The 27176-nt window shown below is 51.1% G+C and overlaps 1 protein-coding gene across 2 annotated transcripts; it reads left to right on the top strand.

Moving 5' to 3' along the window:
* The first annotated feature begins 240 nt into the window (after nt 1-240).
* ZBTB47 (zinc finger and BTB domain containing 47) lies at nt 241-27002 on the top strand. 2 transcript variants are annotated; one of them, XM_071734580.1, is made up of 6 exons: nt 241-742; nt 11788-13155; nt 18036-18183; nt 18820-18935; nt 20437-20581; nt 21932-27002. In XM_071734580.1, exons 1-6 carry the CDS (start codon nt 740-742, stop codon nt 22297-22299), a joined length of 2148 nt encoding a protein of 715 aa, XP_071590681.1. In that variant the 5' UTR covers nt 241-739; the 3' UTR covers nt 22300-27002. The 2 variants fall into 2 exon arrangements, with proteins under 2 accessions (XP_071590681.1, XP_071590682.1); XM_071734581.1 differs by lacking the exon at nt 241-742 and adding an exon at nt 6484-6588.
* Nucleotides 27003-27176: the final 174 nt, after the last annotated feature.

Below are 27176 nucleotides of genomic sequence, written 5' to 3'. Positions count from 1 at the left end.
GGTGGTGGTATGATCTCTCTCCACGTGCCTCAGTTTCCCCATCCCCCTTTTGAGGGGGTTCAAAGGATGCTCCCGGGGGGATGCTGTGACGCAGGGGCGGCTCTAAGCCGGGGATGGGTTATGGGGCGGGGGGCAGGGAAAGGGGATGGGGTGGGGGGCAGAGGTGGGCGGTGTGGGATCCTGTCCCTTTAAAGGGGCAGCCCTGGCCCCATCTGATGCGGCGGCTCCAATCAGCGGCCCTGGGGCTCTTGGCAGCCGGAGCCGGAGCTGCCGCCGCTGCTCCGCATTCCTCCGTCTTCCTAAAAGGGGCTAACATGGCGATGGGCAGGATGAGGTGAAGAAGAGGAGAGAGGAGGGGAAAAAAAAAAAAAAAAAAGGAAAAAAAAAAAAAAAAGGAAGAAAAAAATTAAAGAAAAAAAAAAAAAAAAAGGAAAAAAAAAAAAAAAAATTCCGGGACGGGGGATGCAAGCAAAGCTGGCAGCGGCGGCGCGGTAATTTCCTTCCCCCCACCCCGCTCCTGCTTCCCGTCCTCCAAAAAAGCAAGGGAGAAAAAAAAAAAAAAAAAGAAAGAGAAAAAAAAGAAAGAAAAAAGGAAAAAAAAAAAAAAAAAAGGAAAAAAAAAATCAACCAACCCAGCAAACCACCCAACCCAACATTTCTTTTTTTTTCATGGAGAGCAAAAACCCCCGGCAAGCGGAGGAGGACCGGGACTCCTTTGCGCGGAGACCTTTGCATCAAAATGGTAGAGCTTGCAGCCCCCCCTTTCCCCCCCTCCCCCCCCCCCCCCCCCCCGTTTCCTCTTTTGCTTTTATTTTATCATTTTAATTTATTTTCCCCTTCCCACCCCCCACCCCCTCCTCCCTTTCTCTGCTTCCTCGCGCTCCCGCGGCTTTGCTGACTTTGCAAAAGGCCCCGAAACTTGCCCCAAATCCTTGCAAGGGCGGTGGAAAGAGGTGTGGGGGGGGGGGATGAGGAGGGGATGGGGGGGTGAGGAGGGGATTGGGGGGATGAGGAGGGGATGGGGGGGTTGCATGGAGGAGCTGGCAGCATGCGGCATCCTTTTAGGGGGGGGGTGTACAATGGGGTCGGTGTTTCATTGCAAGCCTATAAATATATAATTATTTTTTTTTTGGGGGGGGTGCTGCATGCGTGCCCCCCCCTTGTTGTAAAGGGGAAGGGGGAGAGCGTTGTGTATTGGGTTGAAATCGCATAAAAATGGCTAACAACCTCCTCCCCCCCCTTCCTTCCCACCCTCCTCTCCCTGCATGGGGTGAGGGGCTGGGGGGGGGAGAGTTCGCCCTTGGGGTGCTGTGAGGGGGCTGCTTGGAGGGGGGGGGAGGATGCAGCAGGGTTTGAAGTCCCCCCCCCCCAAAAAAAAAAACCAAAATAAAAGGGATGTGTGGCCCAGCACCCCCAGGGTTGTGGGGGGGGCCCTCACCCCACCAGGCTCCAGCTTGGAGGTGAGTGGGGAAAATATGGGGAGTGGGGAAAGGTGGGGAGGGGGGAAACTTTTGGAGCCGACCAGGCCGGAGGGTTTGCTGGCGCAGGAGCAGCCTTGCCTCTTCCTCAGCTTTTTTTTTTTTTTTTTTTTTTTTTGTTCCCCGGATGACTCCTTCATTTTGATAATTCCTCCTTTTCGTGTCCCTCCTCCCCCCCCCCCCCTCCCCTCTCCCTCCCTCCAAGGGTTTGCTCCTGCCTTTTCCACAGGGACACCCTTCCCCTAGGGGGGGGGGGGGGCTTGGGGGAAGGATGCTCAGCTCCCCCCTATAGCCCCGAGGAGTGATGGGGTGGGACCCATCAACCCTTTCGGGGTTGGAAAGGGATTTATTTTCTGTGCATAGGAAAAAAAAAATAAAAATGCAAAATAAATAAATAATAATAATGATAATTATAAGGGAGGGTGGCTGGTGGCACCGGGGGAGCCTCACAGCCTGCAGCACTGACCTATTTTAGCAGCCAGCAGACTTTTTTTTTTTTTTTTGGGGGGGGTGGGGGGGGAGGTTAGTTTGACTTGCAGAGAGCCGGCCTGAGCTGGGAAGATGCAGGGGAAATCCTTTGGGATGGGTGAAATCCCTTGGGATGTGTCGGGTGCCATTCCCACTACCCTGGTGCCTTCCCCATCCCTAAAAGTGTTGGGTGGTGATTGCCCCCATACAACCCTAAAAACCCTCCAGGAGGTGTTGGGGTGGCTTTTAGGAACAGGGAAGAAAGTGGAAGCTTTGGGGAAAAAAATAAAGACACGTTGCTGGGTGATGGCTGGGATGCTGGAATGGGGCTTGGCACCCCCAGGCCCCCAGTTTGGGGGTAACCAGTGGTGGGTTTGGGTTTGTCCTGGCCTGTGACATTCCTGCTGGCAGCAGATCAGTGTCTGAATCCACCCCTGCATCCCCTCCAGAGGGAGATGCTGATGCACCAGGGGGGGTTTTGGGACCGTTTCATATCCCAAGGTGGGGATGGAGATGCCCGGAACCCACCCAAGAGAACAGCCCTGCAAAGAAGAAAGGGAAAAGTTGGGAATTAAAACCTTTTCCTCCATGCCTGACCTCAGCAAGAACCAGAGGAAAATTTGCTTTACGGAGCAAAAAAATCCTCCTTCGAGAGATACTGAAGGACTTATTATTATTAATTTTTTTTTTTTTTCCTTTTTTTTTCTGCATCTGGGGTGAAACCCGTATGGTTGCAAACATTTTGGGCTCTGAGGGTGGAGTTTCTCTGAGGATCCTGGCTGGGTTAAATGCTGCTCTGGGGCTTTGGAGGGTCCTCTTCACCACCCAGCTTGGCTTCACGGTGGAGCTTTGTTCTCCCTGCGAGGAATTAACGACGCGTTGGGTTATTACCAGGCAAACCCTGGAGTCGGGTGAGATAAATGGCCTTGTATTTCTGTCTCACGTCTGGGGGAGAGGCATGTCACCCCCCCAAAATAAAAATAACCCTCTGCTGCCTTTGGAGATATCTCCTTTGTAAGAGGGCAGGAGGAGGTTGCCGTGCGAGTTGATTGAATATCAGTTATTTTTAAGCCGCAGATATTTTTCTTTTTTGCTTTTTTTTTTTTATTTCTTGCTGTGGGAAAAAGGAAAAAAAAATAAGGAGAAACCTTTTGCGAATGAACTGGATATGTCAAAACATCAGAGGGGTTTGGAAGGTTTTGGGGGGATAGTTGATATTCCCAGTCCTCCCTCCACGCTCCAGCTGGAGGAGAAAACCCAGGGCTCTCCCGTGCTGTGCTGTGTTTAAACCTCAGATAGGGACATGAGGGTGACCATGACAAAGTGCTCTCCAGGAAGAGCAAGAGCTGAAGTTTTTATTTTGCTGCTACATTTGCATCACCTCCAAAAAAAAAAAACAAAAAAAAGGAAAAAGAGGGTTCCTTGTCCCTGTGTGGTTTGCATCCCGGATGTCCCGTGGGATCTGTGGAGGAGGAGGGGAGGATGAGCTCAGGGCCACCTGCCCCTCATTTTTTCTTTTTTATTTCTAGAGGATACACTTTGTGTTGCATTGGAGTGGTATTTGCAGGGCAGGGTTGGCCTTTTGGGGACCAAACCGTTGGGTTTCCCTTTTGGGGACATCTTGGGACTTGGCCCTGTGTCCTTCTGGGCTGTTGTACCCTCTTCAGCCAACCTTGGTGCTTCGACTGCTTTTCCAGGTGGTGAATCCTGGGATGGGTGTTGATGGTGAATGGCTGTTCCTGGTGGTGCAGATACAATGGGTAGAGGTCTTAATTACAATAAATCATTTTTTTTTTTTAAAAAAAAATTAATATTTTTATGATTATATCTTTTGCCTGGAGCCACAGCTACTAGCACCCCTTCTGGGTTAAAGCAGGTGAATTTGCTGTCCAGCCATGATGAAAATAAGCCATTAATGAATTTTTATAGAAATGTTCAAGAAATGGGCAGGGAGAGTGGCTGGGCAGCAGGAGAACAGCTGGTGCTCCCCAAAGAGCCACGATTAAGTTTGGGTTTCAGGTGGAGCTGGATGTGGATGTGTTGTGGATGTTCCCTCCCTGGAAATGTTCCAGGCCAGGCTGGATGGGGCTTGGAGCAACCTGGGCTGGTGGGAGGTGTCCCTGCCCATGGCAGGGGGTTGGAACTGGATGAGCTTTGAGGTCCCTTCCAAACTATTCTATGGTTCTGTGTGGAGACCATCCCTGGGGGGCAGTGCCAGGGTTTGGGGGGAATGCTCTGGGATGGAAAGCACTGCCTGGAATGCTGGGAAAGGCCCAATCTTGGATCTCTCTGGCAATTTGGTTGTCTAGAGTTGAGTTAGGATCTGGTGGGAGCTGGGTGTGAGGCAAACCTTGAAGGTGTCCTATCCCATCTTGCTGTTAAACCCATCTGGAAGGTCACAGAGGCTTCCCCGAGGATGGGGATGCTGCTCTCTGGTGCCAGCTTAATTCAGCAGCACGTGGGAGGAGGCTTCATGCATCCATCCCCCCTACTTTTCTAGGGATCTCAGCCTCTTCCCAGCCATTACCTGGCAGCATGTGGGTGTGGGGCTGGCTAGGGGACCCGATGGCTTCAGCCTGTTCACAACCAGCACGACGGCTGCCGCGCTGCACCCATCCACGCTCCTTGCACTGAATACGAGGTCCTTGGGGGTCCTGTGAGCCACGGTGGGCTCGATGCACCTCCTGCCCTGCTCCATCCATCCCTTTACTTGGTGACAATGGGGACACCCATGGGGTCCCCAGGCGATGATGCTCACCTCCTCCCCAGCCTCACGCCAGGCTGGGCAGCCGTCCGGGCTCGGCCCCTGGCGCAGCCGCTTGGCCGACATCCCGGCTGGGGAGGTCAGCCTTGGGTTTTGTCCTCATATCCTCCCTTGATCTTTCCTCTGCTTGTTTGTTTTTTTTTTTTTTCAGGCAGAAGGAGGGAGGGAAGGAAGGGGGACAGTGGCTTTGCATGTGTGCCTGTGTCCTCTGAGTGCTTCCACCCCAGCAGTGGCTGGGTGGGATGTCCCGCATCCTTTGGACAGGACAGCAGCATCGCATCCCGCTGCCTGCTCCCGTGCCAGGGCTGGGGACATCTCTATCAGCTGAGTGTCACTCGCTGTGCCAGGCACTGGAGGGGACCCCATGGCTCGGTTGCCCCAGCTTTGTTTGGCATTTGCCAGGAGGATGCTGGCCCTGCCCAAAGCCAGCTGTGGCCACTCAGGGTTTAACCCCAGATCTTGCTGTGGTCTTAGCGCAGATCCTAAGGCAGCTTTTGCATCCTGTGTTGGGTCTGGCTGAGCTGCACCCAAATAAACCCCTTTTTGCCTCAACTGAGGGGACGTGGACAGATGGATGAGTGCATTGGTGCCTCCACTCTCCCACTGGAGCAATGGGACTGGGATTTGTGCTGGGCTGAAACTAACGTGGTGCTGGGCTGAAGCCTCAGTATTTTTTTTTTTTTATTTTTATTTGTGCAGGGGGTGGTGCTCACCTGTGCACATGTTGGGATGGATGCTGAGGTTACCAAGCAGATCTTGGGGTTGTTGGGACAGAGGGGATGGTGTCCCCTGTGCCATCAGAGTGGTGGTGATGGCAACATCTCCCAGGAGCAGCCGTTGCCTCTCTGGACCGGTTTGGGGACAGGGGGTGATGGTGGCATTGACCCTTGTGAAGTGTTGTTGTGGCTTTGCAGCTTTGTGCATGAAAGAAAAGGAGAAAGATGCCCAGAATAGCTGGCAGGGCTTAAAAAAATATATATATTAAAAAATATAAAACAAATCAGAAAGCAAGCAGCCATTAACCCTCTGCAGACTGTGCTGCTGGGCAGCCAGTGCCCACTCCCAATGGAGCAAAGCCTCGTGTTGCTCATCCCACCTCATCCCCCTGCTCTCCCCAAGCCATGGTGTCCGTGGTGCTTACAAGGAAAACCCAAACCAATCTTTTTCTCCATTTGCAGAGGTGGCTCTTTGGCTGCCACGGGGTGGGGGAAGGATTTATCCTTGTTTCCTTGTGCTGAGGGTGGTCCTGCTGGGCCTGGTGCTGCTGCTGGCTTCCCAGCCTGCTCCTTGGAAAAACTGAAGCCTGTAAATGCTTAAAACAAAATGTTGTTAAAAACAAACAAACAAAAACAATCAAAAGGGGATGAAAAAACCAAATCCTGGTGTTTTTTGACCCTTCTGGAGTGGGACAGGCTCTGGGAGCATCGCTCAACCCCTTCCCCTTCCTTCTGCCCGCACACAATTCTGTTTTGGGCACCCTTAAGTCTTTTTAGCCAACACCAGGGAGGGAAAAAAAAAATCACTTTAAATGATCCTAAAGGACATGGCCATCCCTGGTCTCTGGAGCTGGGATGGGACCATTCCCAGCCAGCTCCTGGTCCAGCCCCAGCAGCATCCCCTGGGCAGGATGCCGGTGGTGGGCGCTTGGGGCCGTTTGGGCCGGCGCCTCGCCAGGCGGGGCTGCGGCCGAGCTATTGTTTTCCCTTCCTGCTTGTTTTTCCGGACAACCCTCTCCTAATTAAATAAAAACACCCATCAGGAGAAACGAACAAACCACCCCCCCGGCCCCTCCAGCACAGTCCCATGGCATGGGGAGGGTGAAGCACCCACAGGAGAGGTCCCCGGGGAGGGGAGCGATGGGCGAGCGGAGCGGTGAAGGTAGGAGATGGGCCAGGGGAAGGAGGGGGGGTTGGGATGTGTTTGAGGCTGTGGACAAAGTTTCCATGTGTGGCTGTGGCCCAAAAGGAGGGGGATTTGGGGTGATGGATATGGTCTGGGTAGTGCTTTTCATTCTGGGGCAGCTTCATCCCAGCTTTGGGAGTCGTGGGAAGTTGCGAGCATCACATCACCCTTAAAACAAAACAAAAAAAATCCCAACAACCCATCTGGCCTCAAAACTGTGCAGAAAATGGTCTCACCCAAGCTTCTTGAAAGCAAATGACAGGGGCCTGAGGATTAAAGCCCAAAGCCTGGGTGATTTGGGGTTTTCTAGCGAGATGCCTTCATATCGTTTGAATTAATCTGTGAAAATGTTTTTTTTTTTTAACACTGTTTCTTCAGCAAAAGCCACGTTTGATACTTTCAGCCCAATTCTTTCCTCCCTGAAATGCAGCAGTGTTCAGATTGAGGCTGGGACGTGGGGGGGGGGAGCAAGTGCAGACATTGTATGCAGCTACTTATTAAAGCACTTTCCCTTAATGCAATTTAATCCTGAAGGTCAGTGCTGAACGTTTTGGTGGTTGGGAGTGGTATGGAGGAGCAGATTGCTCTTTCCAGGGGAGTCTTGAGGTGGGGAAAAAAAAATAATTCAAGGAAATCTCCAGTTTTTCTGCCCGACAGAAACTGGTTTATGGGTCTGGCATGAAATAGGGAATTAAATGTGTTTTTTGTGCCCCCAAACTCCTGTCCTTGTGCTGATAGAGAACTCCTCGTGGTCCTCAGTGCTTGGGGGATGAGGGCAGTGGATGTGGTTATAAATTAATGGAGAGGCTGGTGAATGTCAGAGGTGATCTTCTGGGTGGCTACAGATGTGAATAGTTAAATATATCCAGGGTGACCCGATGTACTGGTCCCCTGGGGGGTGTTTTATTGCTGCAGAAGCATTTTGGGATCTGCTTCTCAATATTTACTGAGATCAGTCAGCATTTTATCTTAGCACGGTGACTTAAGCACCAGACAGCAGACTCCTGTCAAGGGAGGTGATGGGGTGCTGGTGGGGGAAACTGAGGCACGTGGAGGGATGTGGGTGGTGGAGGAGTGGGGCTGTGCTCAGGGTTTGTCTCCTCTAGAGGGATTTTTGGTGGATTGTCCAGGGAGAGGTTGTCCTGGCCCAATGAGCATCAGCATCTTCTTCAGCAATCAACCTTATCTCTCCCTTGCACTATCAGGGCTCATCCAACCCTCATCCCTGCATCACCCCCAGCATCCTCCCAGTCCTACAGCTGGTTTGGGATGGGACTTTGACATCACCACTTGGAAAAACACTTAAAACAGAGCTGCAGGGCAAGATCAGGATGTGGAGGGGCTGGCTGGAGGCACCTCCATCCCCTCAGGGTGGGGATTTCTGTGGCCATGCTGCTTTCGAATAATTTTGTGTTTTGTTTTTTGTTTCAATGCTGACAATGTCAGGACTCTGCCTGGAGGTGTTTGGGAGGGGTGTTTGGTGGGGCAGTTTTGGGGTTTGCTCTAATTTGGGTGCCTGGGGGCACCTGGTGAGCACCCCAAGGTCAGGCTTGGGGTGAAGGAGGGATGGGTGACCTGCCATGCCGTGCTGGGGCTAAACCAGTGCAGTAAGACACGGTGGTGCTGGTGGAAAAAAGCAAAACAGATTTATTTTTTTTAATACAAAAAAAAAAAAAAAATTAAAAAATCCTTAAAAACACATGATAAAAATGGGTATTTTTAAAGAGAATTTTAAAAAATATATATATTTCTTTTAAATTTGTGTTGTCCCAGGGGAAGGGGTACTGGGTTCAACTCTCCTATTAATCCAATCAATTAGGGTTTTCTAACCCCCACGTGGTTGCAGGGACAGGAGATGCCGGAGGGGTATTTTGGGGCAAATTGGGGTCTTTCTCAGGCTCTCACCCCACCGCGTGCCTCTCGTCTTGGCTGGGGTTGCAGCTTGAGGCAAACTCATGAAAAGCATCTGATAGCAATAAAGAGCAAAAAAACCTCCTGCTGACAAGCCCGGGCTGAAGTCACCGACGGGACGTGGCCAAGACACGCATTGTCCTCACTGCTGCTGGGACTGATTAAAGCTGCCTGGCAAGCCCTGGAGCTGGGTGAGGAGTCAACCCCTTTTGCCAAAAAAACCTTGATGCAGAGAAAAACAAAACAAAACAAAACAAAAAAAGCAGCATAGATTTTCCAGGCTGGGCTGTGAAGAGGCGATGCCACCCGGCAGACCCGATTCCCCCTGTTTTGCAACCGTTTCTCTGGAGTTCCATGTCCTGTTCTGGAGTCCCCAACAGCAGAAGGACACAGAGCTCCTGGAAGGTGTCCAGAGCAGAGCCACTGAAATGCTCAGAGGGCTGAGCAGCTCCCTGGGAAGCCAGGCTGAGGGATTGGGGTTGTTCAGCCTGGAGAAGAGGAGGCTCCCAGGTGAGCTCAGAGCAACCTTCCAATATCTGAAGGGGCTCCAAGAAAGCTGGGGGAGGGCTTTGGACACGGGGGGGTAGGGAGAGGACAAGGGAAATGGGTTAAAACTTGGAGAGAAAGGGGAGATTGAGGTTGGACATTAGGAAGAAATTCTTTTATTTGAAGGTCATGAGACCCTGGCACAGGTTGCCCAGATGTGTCTGCTCCATCCCTGGAAGTGTTGCAGCCCAGGTTGGATGGGGCTTGGAGCAACCTGGGCTGGTGGGAGGTGTCCACCAGACCATGCAGGGGGTTGGAACAAGATGATCTTGAAGGTCCCTTCCAACCCAACCCATTCTACGAGTCTATGGGTTTATATAGGGAGTATGGTTCTGTACAGGATGGATCCCAAGAGGAAAAACCTGAATTTGAAGGTTTTTTTTTTTTTCATAGTGAAAGCGAAGCAGGAGAGTCCCTGGCAAACAGCAAACTGCCTGCTGTCTCTTCGGCGTTTGATATTTATTATATCATAATTTATTTTCTGTGAGCTTAGAGGGGGCTGAGCCATCCAAGTTCCTCTCATCAAAATGTCCTTGGCAGTCGCAAGGCTTCGAAAAAGGGGGGAGGTGGAGGGATGTTCCAGCTGGGATGCAGCAGTTTATAACAAATGCATGTAAAGAGTCTGCTTTTAAAAATATTTTTATATCTCTATAAATAAAAGAATTGAAATGAAATTAATATATTAATATATATTTATACATATACTCTCTAAATAGAAATATATGTATTTTAGCCAGTTCTTTTACTACCTCTTTGCCTTACTCCACCTTGCAGAGCAAAGAGGTTGGAAAAAAGCTGTTTTTTGCCCCATTTCCACCCCTTTTTCCAGCATGTGGGCATTTGCTGGGCCTCACCAGGACCATCAGGATGATACAAAGCTGGCAGCCCCGTTGGTTGCAGAGCAGAAATTCAGTGAAAATGAAAAATTTTGGCATGGAGGGCAAAGGTTTGGTGGTTTGTTTTTTTTTTTCTTGTTGAGAAAACAGAAAACACCCTTTTTTATTATTTAAACAGTTTTGTCTGTGTATGCTTTTGCCTTTGGCTCACAAGGAAAAAAAAAAAAAAAGACAAAACCCAAAAAGACAAATAAAATGTGTCTTGTTGGAATTTGTCTGTTGACCAAGAGCTGCCGTTTGTCCCAGAAAATAGGGGAGCTGAGAAGCTGTTTTTGCAGCAGGAGGTGCAGGGCAAACCTGGCAGGTTGAGCTTTTCCATCTCTGCTCCTGCTCTGCAGTGAGTCCTTGGTCACATCCTTCAGGAGATCCATTATGGATCCATTATGGATCCATTATTATCCATCCATATGTGGCTGGGTGTGTCTCTGCCCATGAGCTGGGTGTTGAGCATGGAAAACCAAAGGGAAGCAGAGGGGAAGGAGGGAATATCTGACCTACCTTTACTACAGGGTGTGGGATTTAGGGTGTGGGACATCTCTGGTGTTTGGGATCACAGAATCATGGAAAGATTTGGGTTGAAAGGAACCCTAAAGATCAGCTCCCACCAGCCCAGGTTGCTCCAAGCCCCATCCAACCTGACCTGGAACACTTCCCAGGGATGGGGAAGCCATAAACCTCCCTGGGAAACTTGTGCCAGTGTCTCACCAGGCTCACACTAAAGAATTTTCTTCTTTAACATCTAACCTAAATCTCCCCTCTTCCAGTTTGAAAGTGTCCCCCTTCATCCCATCACTCCAGGCTTGTGTCCAAAGTCCCTCCTCAGCTTTCCTGGAGCCCCTTCAGGCACTGGAAATTGCTCTTAAGTTCTCCCCAGAGCCTTCTCCAGGCTGAACAACCCCAACTTTCAAACCCATCCTTGGGGCTCAGGTGAGATGATGAATGTCCAGGGGTGGTTTTCCCCGTGCAAAAGACGTGGGAGCTACAATAAATACCCAGCAGACACAGCCTGAGGAGTGCTGAAGGTTGTGGTGTTTCCCAGCCTGGGGCTGCTTCTCCTTCACTTGAATTTTTCCTTTCTCTGGGCAATTTAAAATGGACATTTAAAAATGGGCATAATTGGACCCAATGAATCCAGCAGGTGATTAACTGCTAATGTGAGTCAGAGCACGTGGTGTAGTGCAGTGAATGTTTGAGGATACTGTGTTTTATGTGATGATGGTGTAGGAGGAGGGAGGTTTAAAATCCTCATTTCCTTCTAGTTGGGTGCTTCAATCTCAGCTGGTGCCTAAAATTGTCTTCCCATATGGGTCAAATATCCCTCAAGTGCCCTTGCCTGGTTCAGGAGGTCAAGGATGTGTTGAGGTGTTTTCTCCTCTTCATGACATCTCTTCCCTACAATTATGGACACCTGAGCCAGACTTTGGAGGTCTTTGGTGCCAAGGTGGCCATGGTACTTCCTACCCAGGCTGAAGGGGTGTCACTGGGTGCTCAGATGGCCTTGAGTTATCCTTTCGTTGGGATTTATCCTCCTGGGCTCAGTCTCCCAGACTCAAGTTGATGGTGGAGCTTGTTTGGTGATGGAGTTTTTGATTTGTCCCTTGAAGCTGGGGCTCTAGTGGTAGAGCTTGGTGTTTCAAAGCTGGGGCTTTTTGGTTGGCTTTTCAAGCTGGTGCTGAGACAGTGGGAGCTTCTCAGTTGGCACCTCTGATTTGGGACACGTGGACAGGGATGGGTGGCGTGGCTGGGTGGGGGGAAAAAACCCCCAAAAATAAAGATAAATAAGAAGCCCTCTTGAATGATGATATTTCCTTCCTCCCCACAGCTGATAGTAGAAAAAACGACTGACTACCCTTCAGCTGAGTACTCCCTGGTGGAGGATGTAGCCCTCCACTTCACCTGTTTGATGGACAGACTGAACGAGCAGCGCCTCTTTCAGCCGGACCTGTGCGACGTGGACATCGTGCTGGTGCAGCACAAGAGCATCTTCCCGGCGCACAAGGGGGTCCTGGCAGCCTACAGCCAGTTCTTCCACTCCCTCTTCACCCAAAACAAACAGCTGCAACGCGTGGAGCTCTCGCTGGAGGCTCTCACCTCTCAAGGCCTCCAGCAGATCCTCAACTTCATCTACACCTCCAAGCTCCTCGTCAACTCCTGCAATGTGCAGGACGTCTTGAACGCGGCCGCCGTGCTGCAGATGAACAACATCGCCTCCTCCTGCCAGGACCTCCTTGACACCCGGTCCCTCAGCCTGGCTGCTGACATGGCCCTGCCTGCTGAGGGCTGTGCTGGACCCCCACCCTATTACTGCGAGATCAAGCAGGAGGTGGATGCTCCTCACCCCAAGATCTACGCGCGGGAGGGCAACGACCCTTACTCGGTGCGGGTGGAGGACGGAGCGGGCGGCGGGACGCTCCCCCCTGGTCCAGCCAAGCAGTACTACAAGGAGGAGAAGGATGGTGGAGCTGGCACTGTCTGTAAGATGGAAGGTGAGGAGTCCGAAGAGGACCTGGAGAGCCAAGGCTCCTACAACAGGGAGCAGATCATTGTGGAGGTGAACCTCAACAACCAAACCCTCAACGTCTCCAAGGGCACGGAGGGGAAGGCGGCTGCCGGCGAGGCCTCGGTGATGGGGCGGGCTGATGGCGATGGGCGCGACACGGAGGAGGATGGGGAGGAGGAAAATGAGGAAGGGGAGGAGGAGGAGGAAGAGGAGGAGGATGCGGAGGTGGGGGAGGAGGAGGAGGAGGAGCACAGCGAGGAGGAAGACCTGGAGGAGACAACGGAAGAAGAGGATGACGATGATGACGATGAAGATGCCTTGGAGATGAAAAGAGAAAAGGGAGGGTCCCGCAGAGGCAGCCGGGCATCCAGAGCCACCAAACCTGCCATGGCAACCAGGTCCCAGGAGATGGCCAAAGTGGAGGAGGAGGAAGAGGAAGAAGAGGAAGGTCAGCGAGGCAGGAAGAGGAAAAAGGAGCAGGACGGGTTGGGGCAGAAGGTGAAGCTGGAGGAGAAGCAGCACTACCCCTGCAAGAAGTGTCCCCGGGTCTTCAACAACCGCTGGTACCTGGAGAAGCACATGAACGTCACACACAGCAGGATGCAGATCTGTGACAAGTGTGGCAAACGCTTCCTGCTGGAGAGTGAGCTGCTGCTGCACCACCAGACTGACTGTGAGAAGAACATCCAGGTGAGCCAGACCCAGAAGTGTCCCACCAGGGGGTGAACATCCCACCCAGGTGTGGAACATCCCACTGGGGATGGATGGCCCAAAAAGATGGGGACGTCTCATGGAAGCATCCCACCATGATGGGACGTGGCAGTGGGGAATGACATCCCATCGTGGTGGGGAATCCCACTGGGACTGGATGTCCCAAAAAAGTGGGGACATCTCATGAAAGCATCCCACCATGATGGGACATGGCAGTGGGGAATGACATCCCATCGTGGTGGGGAATCCCACTGGGACTGGATGTCCCAAAAAGATGGGGACATGTCATGAAAGCATCCCACCATGATGGGACATGGCAGTGGGGAATGTGGTGGGGCATCCCACTGGGGATGGATGTCCCACCAAGGTGGGGACATCTCATAAAAGGAGGAGCATCCCACTATGATGGGACATTCCAGTGGGGAATGACATCCCATCATGTGTGGGGCGTCCCACTGGGGATGGATGTCCCACTAAGGTGGGGACATCTCATAAAAGGAGGAGCATCCCACCATGATGGGAAATGCCAGTGGGGAATTACATCCCATCATGTGGTGGGGCATCCCACTGGGATGGGCATCCCAACAAGGTGGGGATATCTCATAAAAGGAGGACCATCCCACTATGATGGGACATTCCAGTGGGGAATGACATCCCATCATGTGTGGAGTGTCCCACTGGGGATGGGTGTCCCAAAAAGGTGGGGACATCTCATGAAAGCATCCCACCATGATGGGACATGGCAGTGGGGAATGACATCCCATCATGTGGTGGGGCATCCCATGGGGATGGATGTCCCAAAAAAGTGAGGACATTTCATGAAGGCATCCCAGCATGATGGGACATGGCAGTGGGGAATGACATCCCACCACTGGGGATGGGCATCCCAACAAGTTGGGGACATCCCATGAGGGAGGAGCATCCCACCACGATGGGACATGCCCATGGGGAATGACATCCCATCGTGTGATGGAACATCCTACTGGGCATGGGCATCCCAACAAGTTGGGGACATCTCATGAAAGGAAGAGCATCCCACCATGATGGGAAATGCCAGTGAGGAATGACATCCCACCGTGTGGTGGGGCATCCCACTGGGCATGGGCATCCCAACAAGTTGGGGACTTCCCACCAAAGGAGGAGCTTGTACTCCTCCTCTGGGAGGAAGAGTATGTACTCCATGGGAGGAAGAGGAGGATGGGATATCCCAATGGGGGAGGATGTCCCACCCACCAGGGAGAACATCCCACCCAGCTACACCAGGGATGGGCTCATGCTCAAATGATGTTTTTGATGTTGTGGGTGGCACATTGCAGATGGGAGGGAACCTTGCTCCACCCTTGACTTGGATTTGGGCTCAAGAAGGTCTCATGGTGACTTGGGACTGGAGGATTTGTGTTGGAGGACTGTGGCTTGCCCTTGGCTGGCCGGATGGAAACATGGAGTCATTTCTGAGGAGTCTTTTTTCTTTTGACTTTATTCAGTTAATCGGGATAAAACATCACGAGCCCCTGGTGGAGACACACTCCAGCCCTTCCCACCCAGGCTGAAACCAATTTAGTTTAATTCAAAGATTTGCTGACACAAGTTCAAATGGTTTTAGTCTGCCTTTTGTGCTCTTCAGCTCATGTATTCAGGAATTGCTGAGCACGTTTGACATCCATGCATGGCTTGGGCTTGGGGTGTCCTTCACCTAATGCTAATGAGATCTGCTTTTCACGTTGCCTCTGCCAAACTTTCAGTTTTTTGGGGGAATTGGTAGGAATTCCATCAAAGCAGCAAACATCTGCATTCCTGCAGACCTCTCCAACCCATCTCCTGCTCCCCAGTGGGTTGTTTCATGACAAGCTGCTGCTGCTAATTAAAAATACACCAACTTCTGGAGAACTTTGCCCGTCACCCTTCCCACCACGACTGGATTTTAAATGATCTTGTAGCTCTCCTAGATGAAGGCTGCCCAACGAAGTTGTGGACTCTGGAGACATTCAGAACCCATCTGGACATGTTCCTGGGTGACCTACACCAGGTGATCCTGCTCTGGCAGGGGGGTTGGAGGTTCCTTCCAACCCCTAACATGATTCTGTGAAGGTAACAAAACCCAAATGCTCCTGGACCCCATTGCTGGTGGCACCCAGGATAAAATGGGTCATGAAGCAGATCTTGGTGCTGGGGCATGTGGGGAATACTCTCAGGAGTCATCTTGGCTTGATGACTTGATCTTGGATGGAAGAGCATCTTTGGTGCATCTCCTTGGAAAATCCACAGCCCTGAGGTTGCTTTTTTTTTTTTGGATGCTTTTTCCTGGAATGGATGAGTGCAGCTCGGATACCTGCCTGCTGGGGGCTGGTTTTGAACCCATCATCAAGTCTGTGCAATTGAAAATGGGATTTCCTGGAATGATGCTTTCCTGATGGGTAACATGGGGCTGTCACCTCATTGTTTGTTTGGTTTTGGGTTTTTTTTCCCTTCCTTTTTATCCCTTTTCCAGTCATTTCTGAATAGGATGAATCACAACTGACCTCCTTCTGCAGAAAACATGGATCATTGCTTCTTACTTAGCTGAGCTTTTTAATTTCACAAATAGCACTTCTGGAACACCTCTGCTATGAGGTCAGGCTGAGAGAGTTGGGGTTGTTCAGCCTGGAGAAGAGAAGGCTCTGAAGAGACCTTAGAGCATCTTCCAGTGCCTGAAAAGGCTCCAGGAAAGCTGGGAAGAGAGTCCTGGAGTGACAGGAAATGCATCAATGGCTTTAAACTGGATGAGGGGAGATTGAGGTTGGACATTAGGAAGAAATTCTTTCCTGGGAGGGTGGTGAGACCCTGGCACAATTCTCCAGGGAGGTCGTGGCTGCCCCATCCCTGGAAATGTTCAAGACCAGGTTGGATGGGGATTGGAGCAACCTGGGCTGGTGGGAGGTGTCCCTGCCCATGGAAGTGGGGTTGGAATGAGATGATCTTTCAGATCCTTTCCAACCCAAACCATTCCATGAAATAGCCAAAGTCACCCCCTTTGCTCTGATAATCTTAAATAACTTTATTGTTATACCATGGAATGATAGCTGGATGGAAAAGGAATTTTTTAAACTCTTCCCATAAGAGGCAGTCTTTATTTCTTGGTTTTTAACCAGATCAGTGGAGGGATCATCCCTCTTATTGGTTTCTGGTCTCTCTCTCTCCCTTTTTTGTCCCCAGATTTCATCCACGATGCTTTAGGTATCAGGCATCATTTTCCTCACTGTGGTCATTTCCCATCACCATCCCATAGCAGGCATCCTGCCTCCACCTGAAAAAAAACCTTCCATCCTTTGCTTTATCAAGTTGTTTCTCAAAATATTTTTTTTCAGCATGGTTTTCCTCTTAACTTGCAAGAATTTTTCTTTTCTTTTTTTTTTTTTTTTCTTTTTTTTTTTTCCCCTCTCCTTGTTTGTTTGGATGTTACTTCCACATTTTTGAATGATACTCTTATTTTTGCAGCCACTTGAGGACACAGAGCTCAGCTCTCCAGGGTATTTAGTCCCAGCCTGGGGGCTTCCCTTCATCAGCTGCTTTCCCTCTGCCTTTCACTTTACAGTTCTTCTGCAGCCTGTTCCATTTTAAGTGGAGAAAATGGATATTGATTTGTCTTTGATAACAGGTTCAGGTCCTGAATTGGTCCTGAAATGTCTCTTCAAGCAGAAATAAAACCCTTCTGATCTGTGGAGGTCATTGCTTCAAGCAGGGAAACTCAGAGAGCCTGTTGATATTCAGGCCTGGTGAGATGAAAAGTATTGAAGATGCCTCTCTGACCCAAATTTTTGTCTCTCAGACACCTAAATATAAATATATACTGTGAGTTCACAACATAATGGTGTATTTTCCATGGTGTCACCTCCTCATTTGGTGCAAAATTTGATTGGAGCCCTCAACAAGCATCTGTTCCTCTGGGCAGGAAGGAGATGGAGGCTGCACTGCTTCAAGCTCTGCTGGGAAACCTACCCTGGGCTTACTGGTACCACTCCAGATGCCTCCAAGGCATGAATAATTTTCTCAATGCACCTGTGAAAATAGGAGATCTGTGAAAACAGGAGATGCTTTTATCCCTCTTGGCCAAGAGGAAGAGGAGTCATGGAGAGGTGAATGTGAAGGAGGGTCCCATGGCTCCTGGCAGGGTCCTCAGTTGGGTTCTGCCCACTGTATCCATTCTCCAGCAGTGGTTTCCTTGAGGACCTCTCTCTCCCATCTTTCCCTGAGCACCAAACTGATCTCATGATGAAATTGGCCTTTTTCCTGGGAACTTTACAAGAAATGTTGTACTTGGAGCTGAGACAAATCTCTACCAGATTTGGGGACACTTTGCACGTCCTGTTCTGCTTGTGCTGATGAACTTTTTTTTTGGGTCTGTTTGGATATGTTTGGAAAATTCACTTGGTGGTGAAGTATCCCTAATATCTGCTGAAGACTGATGTGCTGCCCTGCCTTGGCCTTCTCCTTGTTCCTGTATTCTTTGTGATCTTCTAATGCACAGAGGGTTGGGTTTTTGTTTTTTTTTTTTTTGTGTGTGTGCTTCATTGTTTGGAAAAAGAAACTCCCCAGGTGGGAATAGGACCTTGGTGCATGAGCTGCTGTTTGTGCAAGTCCTACTACACCTTTTGGTGGAGAGGCCACAGCTTTCCCTGGAAAGACATCTCCCTCATCCAATGGGTAGAAACTTGAGTTCTGAAGGGTTTGAAGTGGTGAGGTCTGCAGCAGACTTGTGGGCCACTCTGATTTTTGATACCTTTAGCTGTAGGTTTGACCTCCCAAGAACAAAACCCAACTGCTGGTGGTGCCCGGGCTGGCACCTTCTCCTCCTTCCCTGCCCATCCCTTCTCTCCTTGCAGTGTGTGACCTGTGGGAAGGGGTTCAAGAAGCTCTGGTCCCTCCATGAACACAACAAGATTGTCCATGGCTATGCTGAGAAGAAGTTTTCCTGTGAGATCTGTGAGAAGAAGTTCTACACCATGGCCCACGTGCGCAAACACATGGTTGGTGAGTGCAGGAGGCACCGGGGCCATGGGGAGGTCTTGTTAGGGGTCTTCACCCCTTGTTTTGCCCATGAAGAGTGTTTTGGGTTGTTTTTTTGTTGGTTTTTTTTTTTTTTTTTTTTTTTTTTCTCTGTTGTGTTAGTAGTTCAGGGCTGGCTTTTTGGCTGAACTTTCTAACGTCGACGCAGGGGCCTTGAAATTTGGCCCAGTTTTTTTTTAATGCTGGATGTCTGTCTGCTCAGTGCTGGGTTTGAAGCAATCAGACACGCTGCTGGGGAAGCTCATCTGTTTTATTTAACCAGAAGAAGGAAAAAAAGACCTCAGAAGTGATCAAAGGAGGGTTTGAAATGTAACCATCCTTGCCTTTTAGAAGACAAAGCCAGCCTTTGAAAAGCAAATTGCAGATGGCAAGGGCAGCCATCAGCCATCTGCTGAGTCCCTGGGGCTTGAAGGCACCAAAGAAATCGAAATAAAGGGGATTTGGGGCAAATAATAAGGGGGGGACCTCACATGTGGCTGCAGCACATCTTCTCAAGATGCCTGGGGTTGGGTGCCAGCGTTGGCAGTGGCAGCTGGGACTTGGGGACATGGGTGCTTGGTGTGTGGGGAGAGCACCTGACCATCCTTCTCTGCAATTTAGCTCACACCAAGGACATGCCCTTCACCTGTGAGACCTGTGGGAAGTCCTTCAAGCGCAGCATGTCCCTCAAGGTCCATTCTCTCCAGCACTCTGGGGAAAAGCCTTTTAAATGTGAGGTAAGATCTTGTGGGTTCCACCACCCTGCATCCTCTCTAACTGGCATAGAGACACTGATCTGGGGAAAGATCTTCTGTTTCTTGGGGCCTCCCCTGTGCTTTTTACCAGGGCAGGTGTAGGGATGCTCCCCCTTCTCCCAAACTTTGTATATCCTCCTGGTTTGAAGATTCCACTAAACCTATGGTGAAACTGGTGGCCAGCACCAGGATCTCTCTATCCAGTACCTGGACCTTGCATCCCGCCCCAAACCCTGCCTGAGCTTCTTCCCCAGCACCATTAATTTGGGTTCTTTTGCAGGGGAAATGTGTTTTCTGACATGCTGGTGTTTGGGGGTGGGAATATGGGGGATGTTTTGGGTGCTCATCAGCATCTCCTCCCCCTCCCACCCCTGCAGAACTGCAATGAGCACTTCCAGTACAAGTACCAGCTGCGTTCCCACATGAGCCACAAGCAGTTCATGTCCCAGTGGTGTGGTGCTCCCCCTTCTCCCAAACTTTGTATATCCTCCTGGTTTGAAGGGTCCACCAAATCTATGATGAAACTGGTGACCAGGATCTCTGTCCAGTACCTGGACCTTGCATCCCGTCCCAAACCCTGCCTGAGCATCTTGCCCAGCACCATTAATTGGGGGTCTTTTGCAGGGGAAATGAGATTTCTGACATGTTGGTGTTTGGCGGGGGGCAGAATCCCTAAAACCAGGGATGTTTTGAGTTCTTGTCAGCATCTCCTCTCCCTCCCACCCCTAAAAAACTGCAGTGAGCACTTCCAGTGCAAGTACCAGCTGTGTTCCCACATGAGCATCCACGTTGGCCACAAGCAGTTCATGTGCCAGTGGTGTGGTGCTCCCCCTTCTCCCAAACTTTGTATATCCTCCTGGTTTGAGGGGTCCACCAAACCTATGGTGAAACTGGTGGCCAACACCAGGATCTCTCTATCCAGTACCTGGACCTTGCATCCCACCCCAAACCCTGCCTGAGCATCTTGCCCAACACCATTAATTTGGGTTTTTTCAGGGGAAATGTGATTTCTGACATGATGGTGTTTGGGTGGGGGGCAGAATCCCTAAAAACAGAGATGTTTTGAGTTCTTATCAGCATCCCATCCCCCTCCCACCCCTGCAGAACTGCAATGAGCACTTCCAGTACAAGTACCAGCTGCGTTCCCACATGAGCCACAAGCAGTTCATGTGCCAGTGGTGTGGTGCTCCCCCTTCTCCCAAACTTTGTATATCCTCCTGGTTTGAAGGTTCCACCAAACCTATGGTGAAACTGGTGGCCAACACCAGGATCTCTCTATCCAGTACCTGGACCTTGCATCCCCCCCCAAGCCCATCCAGTTTGCAAAGCTGCCTGAGCATCTTGCCCAGCACCATTAATTTGGGTTCTTTTGCAGGGGAAGTGAGATTTCTGACATTCTGGGGTTTGGGGGGGTGTGAGGGTAGGGGATATGGGGGGTGTTTTGGGTGCTCATCAGCATCTCCTCCCCCTCCCACCCCTGCAGAACTGCAACGAGCGCTTCCAGTACAAGTACCAGCTGCGTTCCCACATGAGCATCCACATTGGCCACAAGCAGTTCATGTGCCAGTGGTGTGGCAAGGACTTCAACATGAAGCAGTACTTCGATGAGCACATGAAGACACACACAGGTGAGAGCCCCTCGCCTTTCCCCTGGCCCCTGGGGACAGAGGTGACATCATGGTGTTAGTCCAGAGGAGGCCACAAAGATGATCCGAGGGCTGGAGCACATCTGTGGGGAAAGGCTGAGAGAGTTGGGGTTCAGCCTGGAGAAGAGAATCACAGAATCATCTGGAAAGGAGCTCTGGGATCATCAAATCCAACCCTTGATCCCCTCCCCCTGTGGTTCCCAGCCCATGACACTCAGTGCCACATTCAGTCTCTCCTTAAAAACCTCCAGGGATGGAGAATCCACCCCCTCCCTGGGCAGCCCATTCCAATGCCTGAGTACCCTCTTTGGAAAGAATTTCTTCCTCATCTCCAACCTAACCCTCCCCTGGCAGAGCTTAAGAGCTTAAGAAAAGGTTCCTGGGAGACCTTATAGCACCTTCCAGTGCCTGATGGAGCTGTGGTAAAGCTGAAGAGGGATTTGGACAAGAGCCTGGAGTGATAGGCTGAGGGGGAGTGGTTTTAAACTGGAAGAGGGGAGATTTAGATCAGATCTGAGGAAGAAATTCTGAAGTGTGAGGATGGTGAGACCATATTCCAGGTTGCTTAGAGGAGTTGTAGCTGCCACATCCCTGGAAGGGTTGAAGGTCAGGTTGGATGGGGTGTGGAACAGCCTGGGCTGGTGGGAGGTGTCCCTGCCCATGCAGAAGGGTTGGACTGGGATGATCTCCAAGATCCCTTCCAACCCAAACCTCTCTGAAATCCTATGATCTTCTGGGGTGGCAAGATGTGGTTTTGGAGGTTGGAATGGTTGGACCTCCAGCTTTTACAGAATATTTACAGAATGTTAAGGTTGGAAGAGACCTCCAAGCTGATCCAGTCCAACCTTTGACCAACACCACAGTCAACTACCAAACCATGTCCTTAAGGACCAGGTCCAAATACCTTTTAAATACCTCCAGGGATGGGGACTCCACCACTGCCCTGGGCCATTCCAATGCCTGACAACCCTCTCGAGGGGAAAAAATATTTCCTAACATCCAGCCTAAACCTCCCCTGGTGCAGCTTCCATCCATTTCCCCTGGTCCTTTCACAGTTCACTAAGGATAAAAGGCTTTTTCCCTCCTGGCTCCAACCTCCCTGGAGGTAGTTGAAGAGAGCCATAAGGTCTCCTCTCATCCTAAACTAAACTCCAGACTGAACACCCCCAGCTCCCCCAGCCCTTCCTCATAGGATTTATGCTCCAGACCCTTCATCACACTCCAGCATTTCTCCGTCCCTCTTAGAGCGAGGAACCTGAAGACAGCACTCAACATGCACCCTCCCCAGAAGCTTTCCTCACTTCTTTTCCTTCTTTTCACCCCATTTTCCAGGAGAGAAGCCCTACATCTGCGAGATCTGTGGGAAGAGCTTCACCAGTCGCCCCAACATGAAGCGGCACCGCCGGACCCACACCGGGGAGAAGCCCTATCCCTGCGACGTCTGCGGCCAACGCTTCCGCTTCTCCAACATGCTCAAGGCCCACAAGGAGAAATGTTTCCGAGTCAGCAACCCTTTGCCATCGGACACGGCCAACCCTCCACCTCCTGCCAACCCAACTCCGTTACCCCCCGGCCCCGGCGTTTCCCCTTTGCCCCTGCCCCTGCTTCATCCCCTCCCACAGACCCTCCCTCCTCCTCCTCACCTACCGCCGCCCCCTCCCCTCTTTCCCGCGGGGAGGATAAATTCAAACAACAATTAGGTGACCCCCCCACCCCGGCCATGTGCCCGCACGGACTGCTCTGCCCTTGGGCAACATCTCCCCCACCCTTGGGGAGCCAAAGCTTCGCTTGCTCTCTACCCCACTCCCCCCCCCCTTCACCCCATTTCTCTTTGGTTTTGGGGTTGTTTTGGGAGATTTATTTTGATTTTTTTTTTTTTCCCCTCACCCGTCGTTCTCCACGGAGAGGAAACACCTCCTGCCCTGGGAAAAGACCTTGAAGGTTTTTTCCAACCTTCTTAATTCGAGGAGTGTGGATGTTGGGGTTGAAGGGGGGGGAACCGCCGTCCGTCTGTCCGTAAGGGTGGGGGTAGAAGGGATCATCTCCTCCATCAGCTGCATCTTCATGAGGCTCAGAGGAGCAGGGGGACCACACTGCCTGGGGCTGAGCTCACTGGCACTGTGTCCCCCCTCCCAAGCTGGACAGATGCCCAACAGCACCTCAATATTTATAACAAGCCCAAACCCAGCTAGTGGTGCTCGAATCCCTGTACTGTAAAGCTCTTTCCATTCAGGCTCTTTTTTTTTTCCCCAAGAGGTCAAGCTAGGCACCATGAAGGAGCCTCCACCCCCTTCCCCCTCTCTGCTGGCCCTGGTGGCCCATGACAAGCAAGATGTCCCCATTGGAAGGTCATCATCCTGCTCTCATCAGCAGCCCTCACCACGTCTTCCTTCCCCTTTCCTCCTGGCTGGGTGAAAGCACAACCACTGGTGGCATCGTGGCTTAGGGCATTGGTAGCCCACTACCAGTTTATTTTTGGGGTGTCCTAAGGGAAGTGGGAGCTGGTGGGAGCTTTCTAGGCATCTTAGCAGGAGCTGGGCTCCTGCAGATGCTCTGGTGTTGGTAGGGTGGCTCTGGGAGAGCTCAGATGGCTTCGGGGCTGGTGGTGGGAGGGTGGCTCCATGGCAGCCTGGGATGGAGGAGCTGGACAATGCCATTTCTTGGCAGAAACAGCCCCAAATAGTGCCTTAACAATTCGAATAAACCCTGGGTGAGCTCCCAGTTGGGTCCCACTGCAAAGTTTAGAGCTAAAGCAAGACCCATTCTTCAGCTTGTTGACTGCTTTGCTTTCCCAAACTTTATCCCTTTCTACGGGGTTGGCAGCTCTTGCCCTCCCTCTTGGCCTGGTGGGACCAGAGGAGACCAATGAGGACTTCTGTTGGTTTGGTGATGCCCCATGGTGTTGGTTAGCACTTCTCTGACCATGTTGTGCTTGCTGAAGTTGAGCTGGTCTTTGGCTTCAGTTATTCAGGCTGGTTTCAGAGGAAGAGGAGGAGGAGGAGGAAAGCCTTCACCTTTACCTTTTTGTTGGACACTGGGGTCCAAGCTGGGTCTCTCACTGCTTTGCTCTGCCCTGGGGTGCTGTGTGGTGGCCTGACCATGGCTGTGTGGTCACCCTGCCTAGAGAAGTGTCCCCTTATTAGAGGTTAAGGAGAGCTGGGAGCACTGCAGGGGCTGCAAGACATCCAGCACGGGCAGAGAGGTGCTGGCCAAAAATTGGGGTCTTGATGGCTTCTTCCCAGGGCCAGCACTCTGGATTTTTGCTGACGTGGGGCATCACAGAAGAGGTGGTGAGCAGGGCTGTTGGTGGTCAGGAAGGAAGAGAGGACCTTGAGCAGCTGCTGCAGGAGCCCATTCCCATTGGCACCTTGGTCTGGGCAATGTGGGGGTGCTGGGGTCAGGGAGCCACATCTGGCTCTGCAAGATGTCTTGGTGTTTTGTCTCCTGGATCAAATCAGCAAAGCCCTTGGGCAGTGTTGAGGCTGTCCCTGCAGAGCTGGGAGGATTCAGCCACCTGCTCAGGAGCTTTGCTGAGGGGGGATGTGGAGAACCCTGAGAGAGATGGGATGGGGTGGGATGGGATGGGATGGGGGAGCACCCACTGTTCTCAGCCCTGTTGGAGGTGATGGGTTGGGTGACTGATGTCCCCTTCTGCTGAGTGGTGCCCCCCATGCCTGATGTCTCTTGGAAAACTGGCTGCTCTTGTGGGGCTTAGCACATTGGAGCAACAAACTGCTTCATATCCTCATGTTGGATGGGATCCTGTGGACCCCCAGCACCCCAGTCAGTACCAGTGGGCTCACCCTCACCTCCAGCTGCTTTGAGCAGTGGGAGGATGCTGTGGCAGAGCTGCCTTGCTATTTTGATCTTCTTGGATAAGTACCAAAGGCTTCTCTGCCCTCCTTCCTCTATGACCCTGAAGCTTATTGGGATGGTGCAAAAAACCTTCTCAGACACACACCTGGGAGGGATCTGGGCACTCAGCTTTTGGGGCCATTGGCTTTCTGAAGGGACCCTGACCCAAACTAAAAGAAATTGCTTTAGAAAAAACTTTCAGTGATGCTCTTGAAGGTGTTGGAGGGCCTCAATAGGGTGGTCCATGCCATTCCCTCCTCTGCTGCCTCCTACACCCCATCTCCTCGGGCTCCCTTGCACTTCTTTCCCCTCACACAGCCTCGACATGGGATTGGAGTACAGCACTCGAGGAGGACTCCCCTTGCCTGTAGGATCTTCTGTGATGGAGCCTATCAGCCTGCCTGGCTGGTAGACTTCTACTCCCCAAGGAAACCCCTGCACCAACGTGTTCTCCCACATTGGTGGCTTTTCCCGTCCCAGTTCATCCTCTTCTGGTGAGGACCTGTCCCACTTGGACCTCACTGCATGATGAGAACTCCTCTTTGAGTCTAGAAGCCCAGCAGAAAGCCCAGCAACTCATCCCAACCACATCTGATCCCCTTGGAGAGTCTGCCCGGAGAGCCACACGGAGGCATCGAGATGTGACCATGCACACAGCACTTTGGAGAACCAGATCCCTGCTGCTCCCTCCCCTCTCCAAGGCCTGAGCAGTACCCAGGAGTCCTACAGGGACCTCTGAGCCCTTTTGTCTACCCCCTGATTTGGCCCCCATGTGTCTCTTCATGTCTGGTTTTCATGGATGTACTAAGAGCTCAAACCCCCAGCTCTTGTCCCACCTCCATCCCACCCAGACCATGTTGGGTCAGACAAGGCAGGAGGTCAGGGCTGTTGGGTCTGTTGGTTTCAAGCTTTTTTTTTTTTAATATATATATTGTATTTTTTTTTTTCATTGTTGTTAGTTGGTTTAACTCTTGCACCTTAATCTCTCACATCCCTTCCTCAGTGGGCAGCGAGGGTGGAGAGGGGCTTGGTTTCCATGACTCAGTTCACGACTCAACGTTGAGCTGACAACTTAGCCCAACCCCAGACCTCTCCAGGTTTGAATTTAATTTTTTCCACAACCCCCCCCACCAACCACCACCAACCACCACCCACCCTTGCTTCATTTGAACTCTGGAGAGGGAGGGAGGGAGAGAGTCCCGTGGGAAAGGGTCGTTGTTTGATTTAGATATCCCAGGAGCCTGGTAGCACAGACCAGTTAGCCTCATCATGGCCATGAGGCATGGCTGGCCCCTTCGGACCACAGCCATAACCCCAGCATGGTGGAAGGTGATGGATGGATGGGTGGATGGGTGGATGGATGGATGGATGGATGGACAGCCGGCGGGTGGGAACGGCTGTGACAGTGCAATAGAGATGAGGATCCGCTGCTAGACAACTCCATTGGTTTGCCTGAAGTCAAGAGGGAAGGATGGATGGATGGACAGACACCCTTTGTTCACATGGATGGAGAGATCTTCCCCGTGGGCAGCCCTGCCTGGTGACACCAAACCACGATAGGAGTTGGGTTGAACTTGCACAGGAAGAAAAAAAAAAAAATAGCAACTAGAAAAAAAAAAAAGAAAAAAAAAAAAAAGAAAAAAAAAGGAATTAGAAAAAAAAAAAAAAAAGGAGGAGTAAGATCAACCTCAGTCATGTGGTGGAAGTTGAAGGAAATGAATGAAAACCCCAAGCACTTGCCTCGAAACTGGGTTCTCATGCCTGGTGTCCTGCTCTGGATTATTTGATGGCATTCGGTATCGGTTGCCCCAAAACCACCGAGTTCAGAGTGTGTTGGTGGCTCTGCTGGTGTGGACAAACTAAAATGAAGCACTTTATTCTGTATAGGTAAGGGGAGATGGGGAGGGAAAGTTTGGATGCTTTTTGGAAGCGTCGTAAGTCATGTTCTAGGAAATGTATTATTATTAATTATTATTATTATTATTACTTTTTTTTTTTTTTTTATGACCATGTGTAATCAATATATGTTTAACTCCAAGTACAGCAGTTACTCTCTTTGGGATGGTGTGGTGAGGGGGAGGCTGAGAGGGTGGGCTCAGTCCATCAGCACGGGGCCAACTGGGGCAAGTCCTGGTCTACTGGAGGAAAGGGGGAGTTTTGGCTTTGTCGATGGCCCCGTTGGCCAATGTCCAGGAGGTCCCAAGAGGACCCAAGAGGACACAGCTCACAGTTATCCTTAGCACCAGCCTGCATCCCCATCCTGGGCCATCTTCCTGGAGGTGCTGGGGCTGCTCTCTGGGCCACCAGACGGGTCACAGTTGTCTGGTTTGGGTTGTCCTCAGAGGCCAAGTCCTTGGCCATGCTTTGAAACCTGCTTTTGGCTTCTCACCAAGGCACGTCAGGGGGCTCAGAGCCCTGAAAGTGGTGAGGGGTCAGAACTGGGCCTTTCCACTGCGTTCTCCCAGTCTGGAAGTGTTATGACTGTTACCAAAGAGGTTGCAAGTGGAAGGACTGAACCAATAAACGATTTGTCTTTTATAAAAGAAAACCTAAAGCTCCACCATTTTATTTTGTTACCTTAGTTTTGGTGTGGGATGTTTTTGTTGGTTTTTTTTTTTTTTTTTTTTTTTTTTTTAAGAAAGTCTCATTTTGGGCAGTTGTGTGAGGGCTCAGGCCCAGCAGGATGAGCCTTCCCATGGCACGTTGACCACTGCCATTGCTT

Source organism: Heliangelus exortis, chromosome 2, assembly GCF_036169615.1.
Source record: "Heliangelus exortis chromosome 2, bHelExo1.hap1, whole genome shotgun sequence".
NCBI classification, from domain to species: domain Eukaryota; kingdom Metazoa; phylum Chordata; class Aves; order Apodiformes; family Trochilidae; genus Heliangelus; species Heliangelus exortis.
Note: the sequence above shows the minus strand (reverse complement) of the source record. Positions and strands in the feature narration are given on the sequence as shown.

Coding starts and splice junctions, on each gene's coding strand:
- ZBTB47 (XM_071734580.1), top strand. Junction 13,156..18,035: donor ACTGTGAGAAGAACATCCAG/GTGAGCCAGACC, acceptor CTCTCCTTGCAG/TGTGTGACCTGTGGGAAGGG. Junction 20,582..21,931: donor GCACATGAAGACACACACAG/GTGAGAGCCCCT, acceptor CCCATTTTCCAG/GAGAGAAGCCCTACATCTGC.